The following is a 19409-nucleotide window of genomic DNA, read 5'->3' on the forward strand; positions in this document are numbered from 1 at the left end:
CCACGGGATTTCCCAAGCAAGAATACTGGAGTGGGTTGCCATTTCCTTCTCCAATATTATGCATATCTGGCTACAATTAAAAAAAAATATATAAAGTCTCACATGTAAAAACGCTACCTTTCGTCAGGATATTTTCCAAACAAAACTCTGATCTGTATCTAAACTTAAAATCATGAAGAGGGTAAGGAGAGGCATGTCAAACACAAGAAACACTCTGAAGGATGAGGAAACAGAGCTGCAGAGTGATATCAGTAACAGCACTTTCCATTCATTGGAGCGTACCTGATGCCAGGCTCTCTGCTAAATGCTTTACACGGGCTAACTTATTCAGAACGACTACAAGAGACAGGAAGATTGGACACGTCCAGTCAGCTCCTGACAGTCTCGCTGTCAGCAGTGAGTGGGAGAAACGGATCAACCCCAGGAGGTCTGGTCCAAAGCCCTGCTGTGACCCACCACGTGCCTGGCCAGTGTGGGGTCAGAGGGTGGCGAGGAGGACACGTTCAGACTTCCCTAAGCTTCAGGCTTAGGAGGCGAACGAGACAGAATGAACGGCCGCCGGCGCACCTTTATGTGCCCAGCACAGCGGGAAGGAGAGACCCCTAGCAGCTGGCTGCAGAGGGAGGCAGGGTCTGCAAATACCAGGGCGCACACGCCTGAGCTGCCTCAGAGGGAGGGACAGCAGGGAGGATGTGTGAGCCAGGGCCGCGTCCAAGTCTGCACAATTCCTGGCTGAATAAATACTGACTAAAGAAATAAAATTCGCCTATAGAAATGTATTCTATCTCTGACTGCATTTGAAAACAGACTGGCAAAAGAATCAACCTCACTTTCTTCCCCTCAAAGAAAAGAAATTTAACAGACTGTGACCATCCTTGATGTTCAAATCACAAGGAGGAAACGGACTTTTTGTTCAGATTATACTTGAAGTAACAATGTTACAGGGGTTGCGTGTAAAAATGTTCCCACACTGGAGAATCCAGGAGGTGCATGATGACTGCGTGAAATGTAAACTGCAGCAGAAAATTCACACTGCAACCTGAAGAGCTTCACTGTTGTGGAGACAGACTGAGAGATGAGGAGAATGCGGACACCGGAGTGAGCCACCCTGAAAGCCCAGATTCAAGCAGCTGCCCTGCGCGCCTCTCAGACCCCACCTGCCTTCACGGCATCCCAGGGAAACGCCTGGTAACGTGCCGACGCGAGAACTGGAGGGACGGGTCTCACCTCCAACAGGCAGAAGTCCCTGCTGCTGGCGATGCCTGCTTGCTTCAAGAATCACACTGAAATCTTCTATACTGAGATACAAGTTACTTCTTTAACTACAGTCCTGACAATTCTATACCATATATAGATATTCAATACTATCCATAGTGAATGTATACTATACCTCGTTCCAATATCAAGCCAGCTGCCATAATCTTTGATCAAGAAGAAAAAATGCTGTAAAACAAAACAAGATACAGCCCCATTAAAAACAAAGGCTATACAGAGTCAGTCTAAAAACAACGTTGTTTTAGGGTTGTATCTTTCAGATTTCCCTCAGAACTGCTATCTGATTGAAATCAATAAGAATATGCCTTTTATTGACATTTTTGCTTGGACTAAAATGAGCAATAGCCTAAAAGCCAGAAATAGCATCTCCATTTAATCACACAAACACAAAAGTGACATCTGTGAATAACTAGAAAGAAAACCCAGCCAACGTTAATAAAATAACTAAATGATACCAAGGATCGCAGTGAACAGAAGCCATATTGTCTAATCATCAACAGACGTTTCCCAGTAAACATTTATCCTGAAGATAAACTCTTTCAGGAGCCTGATAATCTAGTGACTGATTCGGTCAAATGGTCAAGTGTGTGTGCTAGGTGTGTGTGTGTGTGAGATGGTCAGGCGTGTGTGCTGGGTGTGTGTGAGATGGTCAGGCGTGTGTGCTGGGTGTGTGTGAGATGGTCAGGCGTGTGTGCCAGGCATGTGTGTGTGAAATGGTCAGGCATGTGTGCCAGGGGTGTGTGTGTGAGATGGCCAGGCATGTGTGCTGGGTGTGTGTGAGATGGTCAGGCGTGTATGCTGGGTGTGTGTGTGTGTGAATGGTCAGGTGTGTGTGTGTGTGTGAGATGGTCAGGCGTGTGTGCTGGATGTGTGTGTGTGAAATGGTCAGGCGTGTATGCTGGGTGTGTGTGTGTGTGAATGGTCAGGTGTGTGTGTGTGTGTGAGATGGTCAAACGTGTGTGCTGGGTGTGTGTGTGTGTGAATGGTCAGGCGCGCATGTGTGTGAGATGGTCAGGCGTGTGTGTTGGGTGTGTGTGTGTGAGATGGTCAAACGTGTGTGCTGGGTGTGTGTGTGTGAATGGTCAGGCGCGCGTGTGTGTGAGATGGTCAGGCGTGTGTGCTGGGTGTGTGTGTGTGAAATGGTCAGGTGTGTGTGCTGGGTGTGTGTGTGTGAGATGGTCAGGCGTGTGCTTGGTGTGTGTGAGATGGTCAGGCGTGTGTGCCAGGCGTGTGTGTGTGAGATGGTCAGGCATGTGTGCTGGGTGTGTGTGTGTGAAATGAGTGCAGTCCCTGGAAGCACAGGCCAGGACGGGAGCTCAGAGGAAGGGGGCACACCCCAACGAGGGTGCAGGGGAGGGCTGTCCAACAAGAACTCCAAACGTCTCAGCGAAAAGTAAGACGTGAAGGGGAGGCTGGGGAGGTCAGAGAAGGAGCGTGTTCTGACAGAGGGTAACCTGTATGAGCATCAGGAGTCCATGGCCAGGCCGAGTCCAGGAAACAAGGGCAGGGGTGAGGCATGGGCAGGGGTGAGGCATGGGCAGGGGTGAGGCATGAGCAGCGGTTCGCCCGCACACGGCTCTCTGAGCTAAACTCAGCAGTCTGATTCTTCATATAAAATTAACCAGAGTGTTTAAATTCCCTCCTGTTAACACGTCTCTGCTTTCTGCCACCCTGTGAGCACACTCGAAAGCCCACTTGTCCTGACATTATGTGTGGTCCGCGTCAGGGACACATCCAGTCCAATGCAGCATAAAAATGCTCGCCTCTGAGCCAGGTGACGAGGGCTCTGATTTGGGAAGCTGTCCTAACAGCCTTGTCACCTCCAGCACAAGAAGGTGACAGGTGAAGAGGGACCCTTCTCTAAAGAGAGGGCCGGCCCTGGCTGCCAGCTACTGCGGGGCGTTAGCAGGTCCTGCCTGACAGGAGCCTTTTGCCTCGGGGACCTCAGCCACTGGAGGGTCTAATCCTGTCATTTACGTTCAGGGCTCTGGGTCGTGTGCCATCAGTTCCACCGCCAAGAGGGCTGGGGATTAAGGACAGCCACGGGAATGTGACTGAGCCCCAGCGAGAGTCTGGCTCTCACGGCTCTGCCGAGCGCTGTCACCGCTCCAGGGGGCAGGCAGCCAGCACTCCACCGCGGGGCCCTGCTGGACTCTGCCCTCAGCACACCTCCCCCCGCCAACCTGCATCTGCTCCTTCCGCTGTAAGGGGCTTCCCTGCTCGCTCAAACGGTAAAGAATCTGCCTGCAGTGCAGAAGACCCACGTTTGATTCCCGGGTCGGGAAGATCCTCTGGAGAAGGGAATGGCTACCCACTCTAGTATTCTGGCCTGGAGAATCCCAAAGACAGAGGAGCTTGGTGGGCTACAGTCCATGGGGTTGCAAAGAGTCAGCCACGACTGAGAGACTATCACTTTTGCCTGTAACAAGTCACACCTGTGAATGTTAACAGTCTTCAGTGAATTCTCTGAGTCCATTCAGTGAATGCTCAAACCTGAGGGTAGGGAGGGGAACCTCCCGAACTTGCAGGTTGTAAAACAGGGTCTGTCTGTTCATACATGACACATAAGAGGCCCAGCTACCTGTCCCTCTCCAGACCTCCTCACTGGAGCTGTGGCCTTGATACCATTATCCCATTTCCTCTTCCCTATTTCCCTTCCTTCTCCCCACTCTTTTTTCCTTTCTTCTTCAATCTGACTAAAAGGTTAAAAATCAACATTTCAAGCAGGAAAATGATATATCACCTGAATCTAAAGTTAGCTCTTTATGTTATCTTCCTATGGAAGTTAACACCTAACTTCCTATGGAAGTTAATACAACGCACCATAGAAGACTATGTATAAAATACAGATTCTAATAAATCAAGTTAGATGATTGACACCCTAAGAAGAGCATTCTTACCTCATTGAAAGTTAAAAAAAAAAGAAAGTAATTTATGTGTAACTTACGTCAGCACTTATAACTCAGTGTCTAAAGAGTTCATATACAGAAATGCACTCATATTTCACATGATTAAATTAACTTGATGTTTAGCTTCTCAATCTTATTTATATTGAATATCCAGTAATGTCTTACCAAAGCCATGATGTCTGATATGCTGATAACCATGAGGAAAAGACTGGAAAAAGATAAATAAAAAACACATGTAACACAGCGGGAACATTTTAAAAGCATATTAAAATTAAAATTAGGATAATCAAATGACCTAACATTCTGGTATTAGTATTTCTGCTCCTGAAAATGCATTTGACAAAAGCTCTTTTCACATTACCATGGACTCCTGTCCCACAGTGATGGGCTGGACTTCAAAATGTTACTTAACATTTTGAATATTTATTTCAAGTATATGAAAGGGACATGAATTATGATTTTTTAATTAAACCTTTTATTTTAGATAATTACAGATTCACGTGTAGTTGCAGAAATGACACAGAGGGAGCCCATGTGCCCTCTGCCCAGTTTCCCCCACTGGTGAGTCTTTCAAAGCTCTGGGACAAGACCACAACCCGGATACTGCCCCCGATGCTGGCAACACACAAAGCGTTTCCATCGTTACAAGGATCCCTTATGATCCTTGTGTTACATTTTTACTCTGGGTGGTTTTAGCCTTTTACAGTGTTATTTGGTGTTCTTTCTACCAAGCCTAATTTTCCCTGGGCCACACTTTTTTAGTGCTCTAGGGAATCGAAAGGTAGAAGATCGTTAAGTCAGCCTTGTGTCTAAAAGAAATGTCACCATGTGCAGGAGGAGCCATTTCCAATTTTATCTTACGCTAGTAACTTCTACCACTAATTTAGCACATAAGTTTTCAGTTTCTATGGCATGCTGGTTACTGTGCTTATTGCTGGTAATACATCAGGTGACCAGAGCTTACCATCTAATTCAGGGAGACAAATAATAAATAGGATGTTTGCAATAACAAGAAAAGGTCAGGTGGTGTTAATTGTTAGGAAGAAAAGTGGAATGACTGGGCGAGTATCTATGAGGAGGAGACATTTAAGCAGAGCCCTGGACGCGCGGTGGGGACCATGAAATCGGATGAGCAGCAGCACTGCAGGCAGACCGAGCGTGCACTGAACAAGGGCGTGCGGGAACACCACCGAGCGTGTGCCCGAGGAACAGCGAGCGGCCAGCCGGACGAGAGTCGAGCAAAGGGCTGCGGGAAACAAGCACGAGAGGTGCAGGCGGACACAGCGGCGGCTGGGCCACGGTCAGGGCTGCAGAACTGGTCTCCCCAGGAACCAGGAGCCACTGGGAGATCCAAAGGCTGCACTGTCTGTTGTGTAGGTAACAGTTCTCGGAGGACAGAAGTACAAGCAGGGAGGTCAGCTAAGGGACCACGGAAGATGAATGACAATAGTGGGCCATGGCAGTGATTGAAAGCATGGACAGAAAGAAGAGATGACACTGACTTTCAGCAAGTGGGAACAGCAGTGAGGGATGGGCAGACTTGACCTTCCACAACGGGTTAGGTTAAAAAACAGGAGGAGCAGCTGCTAGAGGTCACCAAGAGGAAAGGGACTCGCTGAGTTCAATGTACACAAATGAAGTTTGAGTGGCTCAGTATAATATTACGGGGGAATGCCAGTGACTTATAAAATAGGTTTAAAGGTCAAAAAAGAAGACATTTATAAAGTCACACTTTGCCTTCTTTGCCTCAGTTCTCTCCCTTTTTATTTAGCTTTTCGCTGTACTAAATAGATTTAAGGGACTAGATCTGATAGACAGAGTGCCTGAAGAACTATGGACAGAGGTTTGTGACATTGTACAGGAGACAGGGAGCAAGACCATCCACAAGGAAAAGAAATGAAAAAAAGCACAATGGCTGTCTGAGAAGGTCTTACAAATAGCTTTGAAAAGAAGAGAAGCTAAAGGCAGAGGAGAAAAGTAAAGATATACCCATCTGAATGCAGAGTTCCAAAGAATAGCAAGGAGACATAAGAAAGCCTTCCTCAGCGATCAATGCAAAGAAACAGAGGAAAACAACAGAATGGGAAAGACTAGAGATCTCTTCAAGAAAATCAGATACCAAGGGAACATTTCATGCAAAGATGGGCTCAATAAAGCCAGAAATGGTAGGGACCTAACAGAAGCGAAAGATATTAGGAAGAGTTGGCAAGAATACACAGAAGAACTATACAAAAAAGATCTTCATGGCCCAGATAATTACGATGGCGTGATCACTCACCTAGAGGCAGACATCCTGGAATGTGAAGTCAAGTGGGCCCTTAGGAAACATCACTATGAACAAAGCTAGTGGAGGTGATGGAATTCCAGTTGAGCTATTTCAAATCCTAAAAGATGATGCTGTGAAAGTGCTGCACTAAATATGCCAGCAAATTAGGAAAACTCAGTGGTGGCCACATGACTGGAAAAGGTCAGTTTTCATTCCAATCCCTAAGAAAGGCAATGCCAAAGAATGCTCAAACTACCATACAAGTGCACTCATCTCACACACTAGTAAAGTAATGCTCAAAATTCTCCAAGCCAGGCTTCAGCAATACGTGAACCATGAACTTCCAGATGTTCAAGCTGGTTTTAGAAAAGGCACAGGAACCAGAGATCAAATTGCCAACATCTGCTGGGATCACTGAAAAAGTAAGAGAGCTCCAGAAAAACATCTATTTCTGCTTTACTGACTATTCCAAACCCTTTGACTGTGTGGATCACAACAAACTGTGGAAAATTCTGAAAGAGATGGGAATACCAGACCACCTGACCTGCCTCTTGAGAAACCTGTATGCAGGTCAGGAAGCAACAGTTAGAATTGGACATGGAACAACAGACTGGTTCCAAATACGAAAAGGAATATTTCAAGGCTGTATATTGTAACTCTGCTTATTTAACTTATATGCAGAGTACATCATGAGAAACGCTGGGCTGGAGGAAGCACAAGCTGGAATCAAGATTGCCAGGAGAAATATCAATAACCTCAGATATGCAAATGACACCACCCTTATGGCAGAAAGTGAAGAGGAACTAAAGAGTCTCTTGATGAAAGTGAAAGAGGAGGGTGAAAATGTTGGCTTGAAGCTCAGCATTCAGAAAACTAGATCATGGAATCTGGTCCCATCACTTCATGGCAAATAGATGGGGAAATAGTGTCTGCCTTTATTTTTCTGGGCTCCAAAATCACTGCAGATGGTGATTGCAGCCATGAAATTAAAAGACGCTTACTCCTTGGAAGGAAAGTTATGACCAACCTAGACAGTATATTAAAAAGCAGAGACATTACTTTGCCAACAAAGGTCCATCTAGTCAAGGCTATGGTTTTTCCAATAGTCATGTATGGATGTGAGAGTTGGACTATGAAGAAAGCTGAGTGCCGAAGAACTGATGCTTTTTGAACTGTGGTGTTGGAGAAGACTCTTGAGAGTCCCTTGGACTGCAAGGAGATCCAACCAGTCCATTCTAAAGGAGATCAGTCCTGGGTGTTCATTGGAAGGACTGATGTTGAAGCTGAAACTCCAATACTTTGGCCACCTGATGCAAAGAGCTGACTCATTTGAAAAGACCCTGATGCTGGGAAAGATTGAGGGCAGGAGGTAAAGGGGACGACAGAGGATGAGATGGTTGGATGGCATCACCGACTCAATGGACATGGGTTTGGGTGGACTCCGGGAGTTGGTTGTGGACAGGGAGGCCTGGAGTGCTGCAATTCATGGGGTCGCAAAGAGTTGGATACAACTCAGCGACTGAACTGAACTGAACTGAGTCTCAAGTTAAAATTACTACACTCACACACACACACACACACACATTTTGATGAGTCTTCTATTTCTTGTCCCACATGTGCTGAGCACTTCTTAAAAGAAAGTGAAAGTGAAGTCGCTCAGTGGTTTCTGACTCTTTTCAACCCCATGGGCTGTAGCCTACCAGGCTCTTCCATCCATGGGATTTTCCAGGCAAGAATACTGGAGTGGGTTGCCATTTCCTTCCCCACAAGCTCTTCTTATTTTGACTTTAATTAAAAGTCTTTCTTAAAAAATTGCGTTCACTAACAGAGATGCAGGAAAGCACATGTCTGTCACTTTACTAGTTTTTTTTTTTAATTGCATATAAGTCAGTATTTTCTATGTGGTATTGACAAGGTATAGTGCTTTTAATGTTAAATTCAAGTAAAAATCCTGTAAAAATATACTAAATTAGACTAGAAATAAGATTTCTACTATTTTTAAAACGTAGAAGAAAACCTTTTTTAAAAAAATTATTATGGCATACACATAATAATATGCTACACTCAATTCTAGCTTAACTTCATCAAGAAGAACATGCAAATTTATTCTAATATTCATTATTCTTTCAGTACTGAATATTCCAGTTTAATTAAGAAATAATAAAACTGCCAGGAAACTACATATTTATCTCAAGTTTCTTTCAGAAAGGCTGATCAGTGCTGTGCAGATGAAACAATTTCATTGCTTCTAAAGAGCAAACAGTGGGGCTGACAGTTTCTCCTCCAGAGTCTGTGATTACACATTGACTACTCCACAAAGTCCTAGAAACTCAGAAACAATACTTCCTATTCCATTTGTCAAAAGTGTAGTGATCAAGATTGAGAAACCACATAAATTACGGACATCTAGAAGCTAATTTCAACCCACATAAAATGACATAATGTTATAACACATTTATCTAATACACATTTATGAAAGAATCCAAAAGAAAACAGAATGATATCACCTAGAGTTGTAGGCACAGCTATATCTACAATGAACAAGTGTTACTAACTACAAGAATTTGAGATTTATATTTTATAGTTTTCTAGGGGGGCTCCTCTCTAGCTGGGACAGCATTCTAATGATATTTTATAGTTGAAAAAGCATATTTTTATGTTAAGGGTTCTAATCAGCTATTTCCTCTAATGACGATACAATTCTGGCTAAAAGGGTGGAACATTTTTTCCCTCATTTTTATAGTAAACAAGCTATGTTTAGTTTATGTTACAGTACCTTAATAGCAATCACAGAAAATACCATCAAATGTTTACTTTCATTTCCTAAAAATGAACAAATTCAAAGCATTCATCTCACCTTTTAGAAGATAACTGAGTAGTTAACTGAACAGCTTCAAAAGCACACATCACAAGAACAAAGGGGATTAAAATCTGTTTGAAAGAAAAACAAATGATGCTGTTGGTGCCTGTAGTATTTGAAGAAATATTTCAATTTCTCAAAATTTATCTGTATTAGTGGAAAGCAAACACTGAAATAAAATCATGATACCAATGACATATAGAATAGTGTTGAAATGGATTTAGAAGTCCACATCAACAGCATAGGTAGTAAAGAGATAATAACAAATATTTCAAATAAACCCTACTCCAAATTTTTGTTCTACTGAACTCATTATAATTAATGACCATGTTCACATGATCCCAAGAGGGTGTGAAAGGCACACAAGGCCCAAATCAAATTAATCATGAAGCCTGAAGATCTGATTCACAGATCCTTGAACTCATCTGGTTATTTGTCACTACAACTCTATTAACATGATTTAGCCGCTTAACCATTGCTTTCTGTTGTTTTATTTCAACACTAATTTATTCCTGATTATAAAATTCATGCTCTGTTAAAAAAAATGGGGAAAGGTATAATAAAATTTATAGTGGTTGAAAAAAATCTATAAGCCAGAAATAACACCATTAATATTTTGAGATACTGTTTTCCAATGACCAGTTAAAAATACACTCACACGATGCTTAAACAAAGAGGGGAGGGAGAAAACATGGAAAAGAGATGATGTTCAAAACTGCATAAGATTCCTGTTCAGGTGAAGGCTACATGAGTGAAACAGAGTTCTAAGAGGACTTTCACTTCCAGCCACAACAGTCAGTAAAAGTGACCAAATACATTTCGTCAGTAAAGCTGACTGAATTAAGCTGGAGATTACAGATCGAGCATTTAACGTAAACTTCAGTTTTTCTTTCTTTTTTTCTTATTTTAATTAAAGGCTCATGATCTTTAATAGACTGAGAAAAAAAACTACCACCATCAAGAAAAATGTACATAAAGACTAAAGAAACTATTAATACACATTTCAAAATAACAGAGAATGTGACATGAGAAAATGAGCATATTTTTAACACTTCTTAAAATCACCTTTGCATTTGTGCAGTAACAAAATAGGATATTAATCCTATTAAGATACACATACTTTCAACAATTATTACTTATGTGATCTGAATAGGAAGCAGTCAGATTTTAGGCAGATATTAGTTCTTGTATTTAAACAAATACATACTAAGTACACAGAATGTGCCAGGCACTGTGGTTGAGGGAATAAGACAAGCTTAACGATCCTAGACAGAAAGGGAAAGAATGTGAATTACATTCCACTGGAGAGTCTGAACCCCTGGAAAGCTGATAATTTGTCATTATTTTAGAATCCTCAGGACCCAGCTGGTGCTGATAAGCCTTCAATGACATATTTATTGAATGAATAAATCAATTCTAGGTACAAGGATTATGAGAAAAGATGACAATGTGTTGGCAGTCTCGTGGGTGAGGAACATGGCTATAGGGGAGCCTTTGATCTTGAGAAGCAAGGCAGTTTTGATCCACCCTTCACTTCCCAGGCTTTAATCACCTTTGATAGGACTTCCTGGGACTAACAGAGATTCTCTACTTTTTTGAAGTTAAATGGGCTTAAGACTGAATCAATGAGATTAGCTCTATTTCGGAGCGAAGGCTAAAGCGTCCCCCACTCCCATTCAGCATGTCTGTCAAGGCATCTACTTTCCAGCTACTTAACTCTGCCCCTTCATAATCTTAATGTCACATATCACACGATCTTCATGGGACAATGAGTTCATAATCTTAATTAATCAGTATCTTAAGAAAAGAAGAAAACCAACCTTCCACATTATCAGGGCTCCCATCTTGAAAGGACTAAACACGGTCAGAAAGCAGTAGACGGAGGAAGGGTCAAAGCTAAGGAATCAACAACAAGAAAAGGGATTTTAGAATTCACATTACTGCAACTTGACTGTCCTTCTGAAAAGGATGTTTAAACTAATTTTCTGAAAGCTCCTCTTACTATAGCACAAGTCTACAGTGTGTCAGGAATTATTACGGGGGCTTCTCTGGTGGCTCAGTGGTGAAGAATCCACCTGCCAACGCAGGAGACACAGGTTTGATCCCTGATCCGGGAAGATCCCACCGGCTGTGGAGCAACTGCATGTGCGGTGGAGCTTGGGAGCAGCACTGTGCCCATGAGCCACACCTACCAGAGAGGAGCCCCCGCTCTTCACAACCTGAGAAAGCCCACGTGCAGCAACAAAGACCCAGCGCAGCCCAAAATGAAGAAAATAAATATTTTCTTAAAAGAATTATTACAAAGTCAGTAAAATGAATGAGATAGACTTGTATGCGCCAATATGTACCAATTTCCAAAATACATCCTTCAGTATAAAAAGCAAGAACAAAATCCCTAATTTGTATATTTTCTGGTTATATATATATATATATATATACATACACATAGTTTTTATTTAAAATTACCTGTTAACAGAAGCTATATTTCCAGTTCCAAAGAAGGCTGTCACTAAGAAGAAAACCTAAATAGAGTTAAAGGAAATGCCAAAACAAGCCAGAATCCATAAAAGTTCCTTTTCCTTTAGAGAAGACATATCTATTCTACCATGAGGGTAATTTGCTTTCTCTACTTGTACATTTGGTGGTAAATTGCTGAAAACGAGTGCTCCACCATATCTCCTTGTGAATGTATTTGGGAAGAACCAGGCGGAACAAGCAACGTCCTAAGAACAGCAAGGCCTGGGAGTCACACTCGCTTGTCACTGGTCACCTTGGGAAGGTTACTATTTTCCTCCCCTCTCACATAAGCACTGGATTATTGTTATCTGTAGCTGGCAGCCAAAGATTAAAAAAAGAAGTGATAGACATTTTCAGCTGAAACAGTTTCAGTTTACACATGCTCGCTGGGTCCACTACACATGAGATGTGTCAGGTTCTCCAGGAGGCTCAGGAAGAAATAAGATGCCATGTTTTAAAAGAACTCAGTTAGAGGATGAGACAGTGTTAAACATTTTTGACATTTCTTCAACTTATATTTGTAATAGTGCAGTAATAAAAAGTAGATATTAGTTTTATTGGTGTCTAAGAACTTATTGCTAGTAAAGCATTTAAAACAGAGTTTGGTCCCCTGAAAGTGCTCGATAAATGTTAGTTACTTTATTATTATAGACACATACACAAAAGCGGTACAGAAACAGTGAAGAGGAAGTATGAATCACGACAAATTTCGCTGAAGAAGTAGTATCTGAGTTGGTGACTTGAGCCTTAAATATATTCACGGTTCTATGCATTCAACCAATTAACTAACCAACCAATATTTATCACTTAGTATGTCAGAGGCAGAGCTAGGCACTAAGAATATAATTATAAATAGAACAGCATAAAGTGCTCATATGGTAACTAAAATTTTGATGATAGGTAGAAGTAGGTGATATTCATTAAAGCTAAACTATGGGAAAATAAGGGTTTTGCTGAAGGGTACAGAAACACGAAGCAAGAAATACAGACTGGTGGCATATTAATGAAAAGCCTTGAATTTTATTGTGGAGATGTTGAAGAGTTAGCAAGCATTTTCAGTGAGTGATACAAACAAGAAATACCAACAATAGTGAAATATTTGATCAGGGAGACTAATAATTAGAGGCAGGAAATTCAATTATGAAGCTCTTTTAATAGTCCATATGTTGGGGACAAGGAAAGTCTAAACCAGTGTGGTCAGAGTGGACGTGGAGGAGAGAAGCCATGGGACCTCGGTCAGGGGCTAGTTAAGCACAACAACAAGTCTGACGGCCTGGGAGGCTGGAAGGGCAGCAACGACACTAAATGAGATGCGGTCAGGCAGAGACTGACTTTGGAGAGGGGTGGGCAGTCGTCAGTCACTGTGGACGTCTATTTGGTGACGCCCAGCAGGGTGTGGTGGAGCTGGTGGTAAAGAACCCACCTGCCAATGCAGGAGACATGAGACATGGGTTCGATTCCTGGGCAAGACAGCACGGCAACCCAGTCCAGGATTCTTGCCTGGAGGATCCCATGGACAGAGGAAGCTGGTGGGCTACAGACCACGCGGTCACACAGTCGGACACGACTGAGCGACTTGGCACGCACGCTGGTGGCAGGATGGTAGCCACGTGACTCTAGAGGTCAGGGCTGGAGAAGTCGGTCTCAGAGGTGTCTGTACAGAGGTGTCAGTCAAAGCTATAGGAGAGGCACGTTTAGAGGAGAAGATAAATGACAGAGCTCGGAGGAAAAGCATGCATGGTTCAAGAGCAAAGGAAGAGTGAGTTTTCGGGGAGGAGAAGAGAGGTGGTGTAGAATCTGAGAAGAGAACCTGGATCGCGTTCTGGAGGGGACAAAGGAAAAGAAAGAAATCAACTGCGGTGAACACTGTAAGACTAGTCAAGTGAAACCCAACACTGCCATCAGGAAGGGCCTGCAGACCGCGAGGACGTCAGCGCAGCAAAGACAAGCATTCAGAAGCGCCCACCTGGGTGGAGGGGACGGCACATACATGGGGAGGAGACGGCGGCAGGGAGCTAGGCTGTAAACACAAGGCACAGATGAAGGATAGTTCACGAGGAAGCAGGGCTCAGGGGAAGGAGTCGGCAGAGACAGAAAGCCAAATTGAGAGCGAAGGCAAGAGGCGGAGGAGAGAAGAGGAGCACTGATCTTCCGGGCCTCAATGGTCCAGACTCCACTGTGTCCATTCAAAGGAGACACCTCCTGATGGACACCTCGAAGCCGGTCAGCTCGCTTCCCAAAGCGAGACGGTATTCCGTCACACCGTCTTCCAAACTTCTACTGCTCACAGCTGTGACACAAGAGCGCCTCTCAGGTGATCCGGCAACCTCGTGAGACGTGCTATATTGAGCACCTTATAAAGCACACATGAAAAGAGGCAAACCGAACACATTTGCCTGCTGTATCATTCTTCATGCTTCTCTACAGTTTCAGAAGTTTTTTGAAGTGCAATCTGGACGAGAAAACCGTGTTTGGGAGGGTGGTGAAACAGCCTCCAAGGTTAACACCACTACCACACAACAGGCGGAACTGCAACCCTGCTCCCCAGCACTGCTCCTGTTCCATTAAACGGGAGGCTGCAGCGCCTTCAAACAAAACTCCAGAAAGGATACAAGGAAGAAGGCCCTGCGGATGTCATCCAGGCAGAGGTCTCGACACTGGGCTACGTCGGTACTGCAGGTGAATTGGATGGTGGAGACCTGCGGGATGAGAAGAGAGATGAACGCACAGACGCAGGCTGCTTCCTTCTACTGCCAGGGCACGCTCACCGTCTCAGTTACAGCAGCTGGGAAGATAGCCCGCACTGACACGCAAAAAATAAGAAATCTTTTCCTACACCTTAGTATCACTTAATAAAATCTGCCAAGGTAAAATACACGGTTAATAATATACTGAACAGAGTTGTAGTATTGCCGTATGTGTAACAAAAGTGAGAACTAGGTTTTCCTTAGCCTGTATAAATGCTTCACTTTAAAATCACTATTATAATCCTTCCCTTTTCTAACACCTGATTTCTCAGTTGATCTTCTCAAACTCAAGTATGGGAAGATATTAAAAAGCATGATAAACTAAATATTTCTCTGTATAAATAAGTAAAACATTTCTGTCCTGGTAAAATAGAAAGTCTCTCAATTCCAACAAGATGGGTGCACTCTTGCTTAACCCCCCTTCCCCCACAAAACAAAAACTCATGGACAACTTTAAAGAGACTTTCCCTTTCTCCCGCTTCTCATGTAATTTTCTACTAAGTTTGGAGGATGCGTTAATCCTCTTCTCTAGAAAAAGACATTATCTTTCAGCTAAAATATAGAATTTAAAAATAACACAACGAGCCTCATTTTTAATTTAATAAGATTTAGTTATTAACTAAAGACAGTCTACCATTTACTTGAATCTAATCAAAATTACTTTTTATGTATTGCTTTAATACTCCAGGGCTGAACGTTAAAAACCAGTAACTATTCAATAATACTTCAATAAAGTTTCTTCTTTATTGAAATTATTTATTCTAAATCATCAAGTACGCTTTGTGAACTCAACTAGAACCAGTTAAGGATGAATCAATGGATTAACTATGAAAGCATTTTCCTGCAGCATTCATTTTATCTGACCTCAGTAAAACTGTAAATATTCTACCATCAATTTCTCATAAATATCTTCAGTTTTGAAATAAGGGCAAGAGATATAAATCAACTCTCCAGCTCAGCATGATAAAGGCAGCCTTAATATTTGGTTGGCTTTTAGCCAATTCAAAGGACATTATGTTGAATAAACAGTCTAAGATTTGGACTGAGACCACAATCACTAAGGTGACAGAATAAGCATTTTGGATTAGAATAACTAGAAAGAGAAAAATAACCCTGGGAACACATATATCACTTCATGATCAAATTCATAAATTGATGTGTGGCAACATGAATAATCTTCCAACAAAAATAAATTGAAGGAAAGGAAAATTAAATGTGAAAACAGGGCAACAAGATAACATTCTTTGCACTCTATTGTTTCACTTATATTAATGGCTTTTTATATCAGAGAGTCACAAACAATCTTTAAGAAAAGCCCAACCCATATGTTCATAAAACAATAAAATCATGCCTTTCTATATGAAAATTTCCTTACAAACTGTTTGACTTAATTATTAACATGTTAAGTAGTACAAATTTTTAAGTAGAATTTTTTGTTCTGGCTGTGCTGTGTGGCATGTGGAAATCTTAGTTCTCCAACCAGGGATCAGATCCACACCCCCTGCATTGGAAGCGCAAAGTCTTAACAGCCAGGGAAGTCTTAAGTAGACTTTTTGATGAAATAACATTGCAACTTCCTCATGGGATTAGAATAGAGAATATTTTAGTATTCTCAAATGCAAGAGGGATTTTGACGAGCTACCTTCTGTTTACAGGAAACAACGGATTGCTGCAGGGTCTCTTGTTCCATGTGTATCCAAACAAACATCAAACATGACAACACTAGCGGAAAGAGAGCTTCATACCTACGGGGTAGGCAGTGGGGGTGGAAGTGAGAGGGCGCAAATGAAAAGAAGAAAATTAAACAAATACAAATGCAAATTAAAACAATTTTGCTAATACTTCTAAGTTACATTATCACAAAACTTAATTTTTTTAGGTTTTCAGAGGAAGAAAGTAGGAAAAGAAAGCAACATTTAAATATCAACACCAACACCATCTTTTTTTTTGAAATTTATCAAAACTTGAGACCATTACATGTTTAAAATAGTAGAGATATTTAAGTCATTCATAAGGTAAATGACAGAAGTACACAAAAACAGAAAACATAAGACAAAGGTTAAAATTATTAATATAAAGAGAACAGCTAGATAAACATTTCAATTTTTTTCAAAAAATAGGTATAATATAGGAATACAAACCTCTCAAAAAGAAAAACAGAGCCTATAAATATAAATACATTAAAATGTTTGACTTTACTGATAACTGATATAGAAATTAAAAAAGATTCCACAGCCACTTAAAATATTCACTCATGTTAAAAAATAATACAGATAAAATATAATAAAATAATAATTATAAAAGTATAATAAATACTTCCTGTAAGGCAATCTAGTATTATGCATCAAGAACCTCAAAACTATTCACATAGTATAATCTAATAATGTTCCTTCTAGGAATTTACCCTGAGAAAATAATCAGACATATGCACCATGAGTCCCACATGAAGACATTTGTGGTAATATGTTTACAGAAAAGAAAAACAAGAAAACAACCTAATATTCACAGGGGAGTTTGGTTAAATGATGTATGGTATATCTTGAGGCTGGTGTATAATGTGGAAATTATAATGTGGACAAAGGAGAAATGTTCATGAGATAACACAGTGTCAGATGCCTTTTCTAATCATTTTCTGCCCTAGTTTAAGACATATTTCATTTCCGTAATCCCCCAGATACCCTACACACGCTCTGCTCTGATCACGTTAATTACTAACACGCCTTCCCCACTGATCTGGAAAATCTCTGACTACGCTAGTCTTCTCACCACACAGGTCCAGCTCAGAAGTGTTTGTTGATGAGGAGTACTTTGCATTCTTGAAATAATCAGAGATATCTATTCTAAACCTTTTTTGGGGGTGGAAGTTGGTGGGTTTTTTTAATTTGTTTTTGTCTTTTTGCCCCACAGTGTGGCTTACAGAATCTTAGTTCCCCCACCAGGGATTGAACCTGGGCCCTTGGCTGTGAAAGCACAGAGTCCTAACCACTGGACAGTCAGGGAATTCCCTGGGTAGAAGTTCTTAGACAAAAGGGGGCCACTTTTACTGGCTCTGATTCCCAGTTAGATTCCTGACTGTCAGAGGTCTGAGCAAACCAAATCAAAACAAAACAACCTGTATTTCTCATTCAACTTTTTCAACTACTGAACTCTAATCCATATGGTACTATTTCCTAAACAAGAGAAAGCAAGAAAACCAAAATCCTTTAAATTTGACCACCAATCGTAAAACAAAATCCTGAAAATTGGGCAGAAGAAAACATTCAGCTTTGAGAAAGCATATATAAATCACTTGGTATATAAGGTTTTTTGTTTTTTTTTTTTTTTTTTTTAATCAAGGCAAAAATTTTTTTTTTTTTTAATCAAGGCAAAATTTTTTTTTTTTTTTAATCAAGGCAAAATTTTTTTTTTTTTAATCGGTATATAAGGTTTTTAATCATCCAAGGATACAAATAGACAATACATATGTGAGAAAACATTATTAGTAAAACAAGTGCAGAAAATACACAAAGCTGTACTGTTTTTGGCCTACTAAAATAGCTTTTGATATTCTTATTTACAAATTAAAGTACAGATACTGTGATGGACATGATGAAGTGCGTCCCCTCATAGGTTGTTGGTAATATTATAAACTGGTGCTGTTCTTAAGACAAAAGTAAAAAAAAAAAGTTCATATTCTATGGCCCACTTATAATACAGCTGAGAAGTGAGCAAAGAAAATAATCTATTAATAACTATATAAAAAGCTTATGCAAAACATGTAGCTCAAAATATTATTTATGATACTAAGATTTAGAAATAAAGTGACCAAAAATAAGGGAATAATAAAAACATCAAGGAGTAGCCATATTACATAATATTAAAAATCTATTAAAATGATTCTTAGGAAGCCTGTGAACCACCTGGGAAAATGCTTCTAAAATTAAGTCGAAAATAAAGACACAAAATAGTACATGGACTATCATTAATACTGTATTAAAAAGATAAGTACAGAGCTAAGACTGAAAGGAAATATGCCAGAACATCAAGAGGAGGGGTAGGGTTAGTATATGATTTTCTTCCTTATCTCTACTTTGCAAAATGTGATTGTACAATGTTTACAGTGATTAAAAAAAATAATTGAAAAGGAAAGATTTAGAATGCCTGCATCCTAGCCATTCTTGAATATATAGTTCAATTTTCACCTAAGTCCCTGATGGCACCAATTCAATCCCTTTCTCTAGTCATTCTTTATATCATATTATTCACAATTAATTTATGATAATTTAATTGCAGAGTACAGCATGAAAAATGCTGAACTCAATGAAGCACAAGCTGGAATCAAGATTGCCAGGAGAAATATCTGTAATCCCAGATATGCAGATGACACCACCCTTATGGCAGAAACTGAAGAAGAACTAAAGACCCTGTTCACGAAAGTGAAAGAGGAGAGTGAAAAAGTTGGCTTAAAGCTCAACATTCGGAAAACTTAAGATCATGGCATCCAGTCCCATCACTTCATGGAAAATAGATGGGGAAACAGTGGAAACAGTGGGAGACTTTATTTTTTGGAGCTCCAAAATCACTGCAGATGGTGATTTCACTGCAGGCATGAAATTAATAGATGCTTGTTCCTTGGAACGAAAGTTATGATCAACCTAGACAGCATATTAAAAAGCAGAGACATTACTTTGCCAACAAAGGTCCGTCTAGTCAAAGTTATGGTTTTTCCAGTGGTCATGTATGGATGTGAGAACTAGACTATAAAGAAAGCTGAGTGTCGAAGAACTGATGCTTTTGAACTGTGGTGTTGGAGAAGACTCTTGAGAGTCCCGTGGACTGCAAGGAGATTCAACAAG

At 41.0% G+C, this 19409-nt stretch overlaps 1 protein-coding gene across 8 annotated transcripts in view; it reads right to left on the reverse strand.

The window, feature by feature from the left end:
• The window catches only part of PIGN (phosphatidylinositol glycan anchor biosynthesis class N), a 97721-nt gene that overhangs the window by 20686 nt on the left and 57626 nt on the right, over positions 1–19409 (reverse strand). For all 8 annotated transcript variants that reach the window (XM_043889339.1, XM_043889341.1, XM_043889340.1 and 5 more), the window contains 7 exons: positions 16217–16319; positions 14440–14526; positions 11777–11832; positions 11131–11206; positions 9308–9381; positions 4350–4392; positions 1391–1443 (listed from right to left, as the gene is read on the reverse strand). In XM_043889339.1, coding sequence (XP_043745274.1) covers positions 1391–1443; positions 4350–4392; positions 9308–9381; positions 11131–11206; positions 11777–11832; positions 14440–14526; positions 16217–16319 — 492 coding nt within the window. The remainder of the gene's footprint in view (positions 1–1390; positions 1444–4349; positions 4393–9307; positions 9382–11130; positions 11207–11776; positions 11833–14439; positions 14527–16216; positions 16320–19409) is intronic.

This window comes from Cervus elaphus, chromosome 27 (genome assembly GCF_910594005.1).
Source record: "Cervus elaphus chromosome 27, mCerEla1.1, whole genome shotgun sequence".
In the NCBI taxonomy this organism is placed as follows: Eukaryota; Metazoa; Chordata; class Mammalia; order Artiodactyla; family Cervidae; genus Cervus; species Cervus elaphus.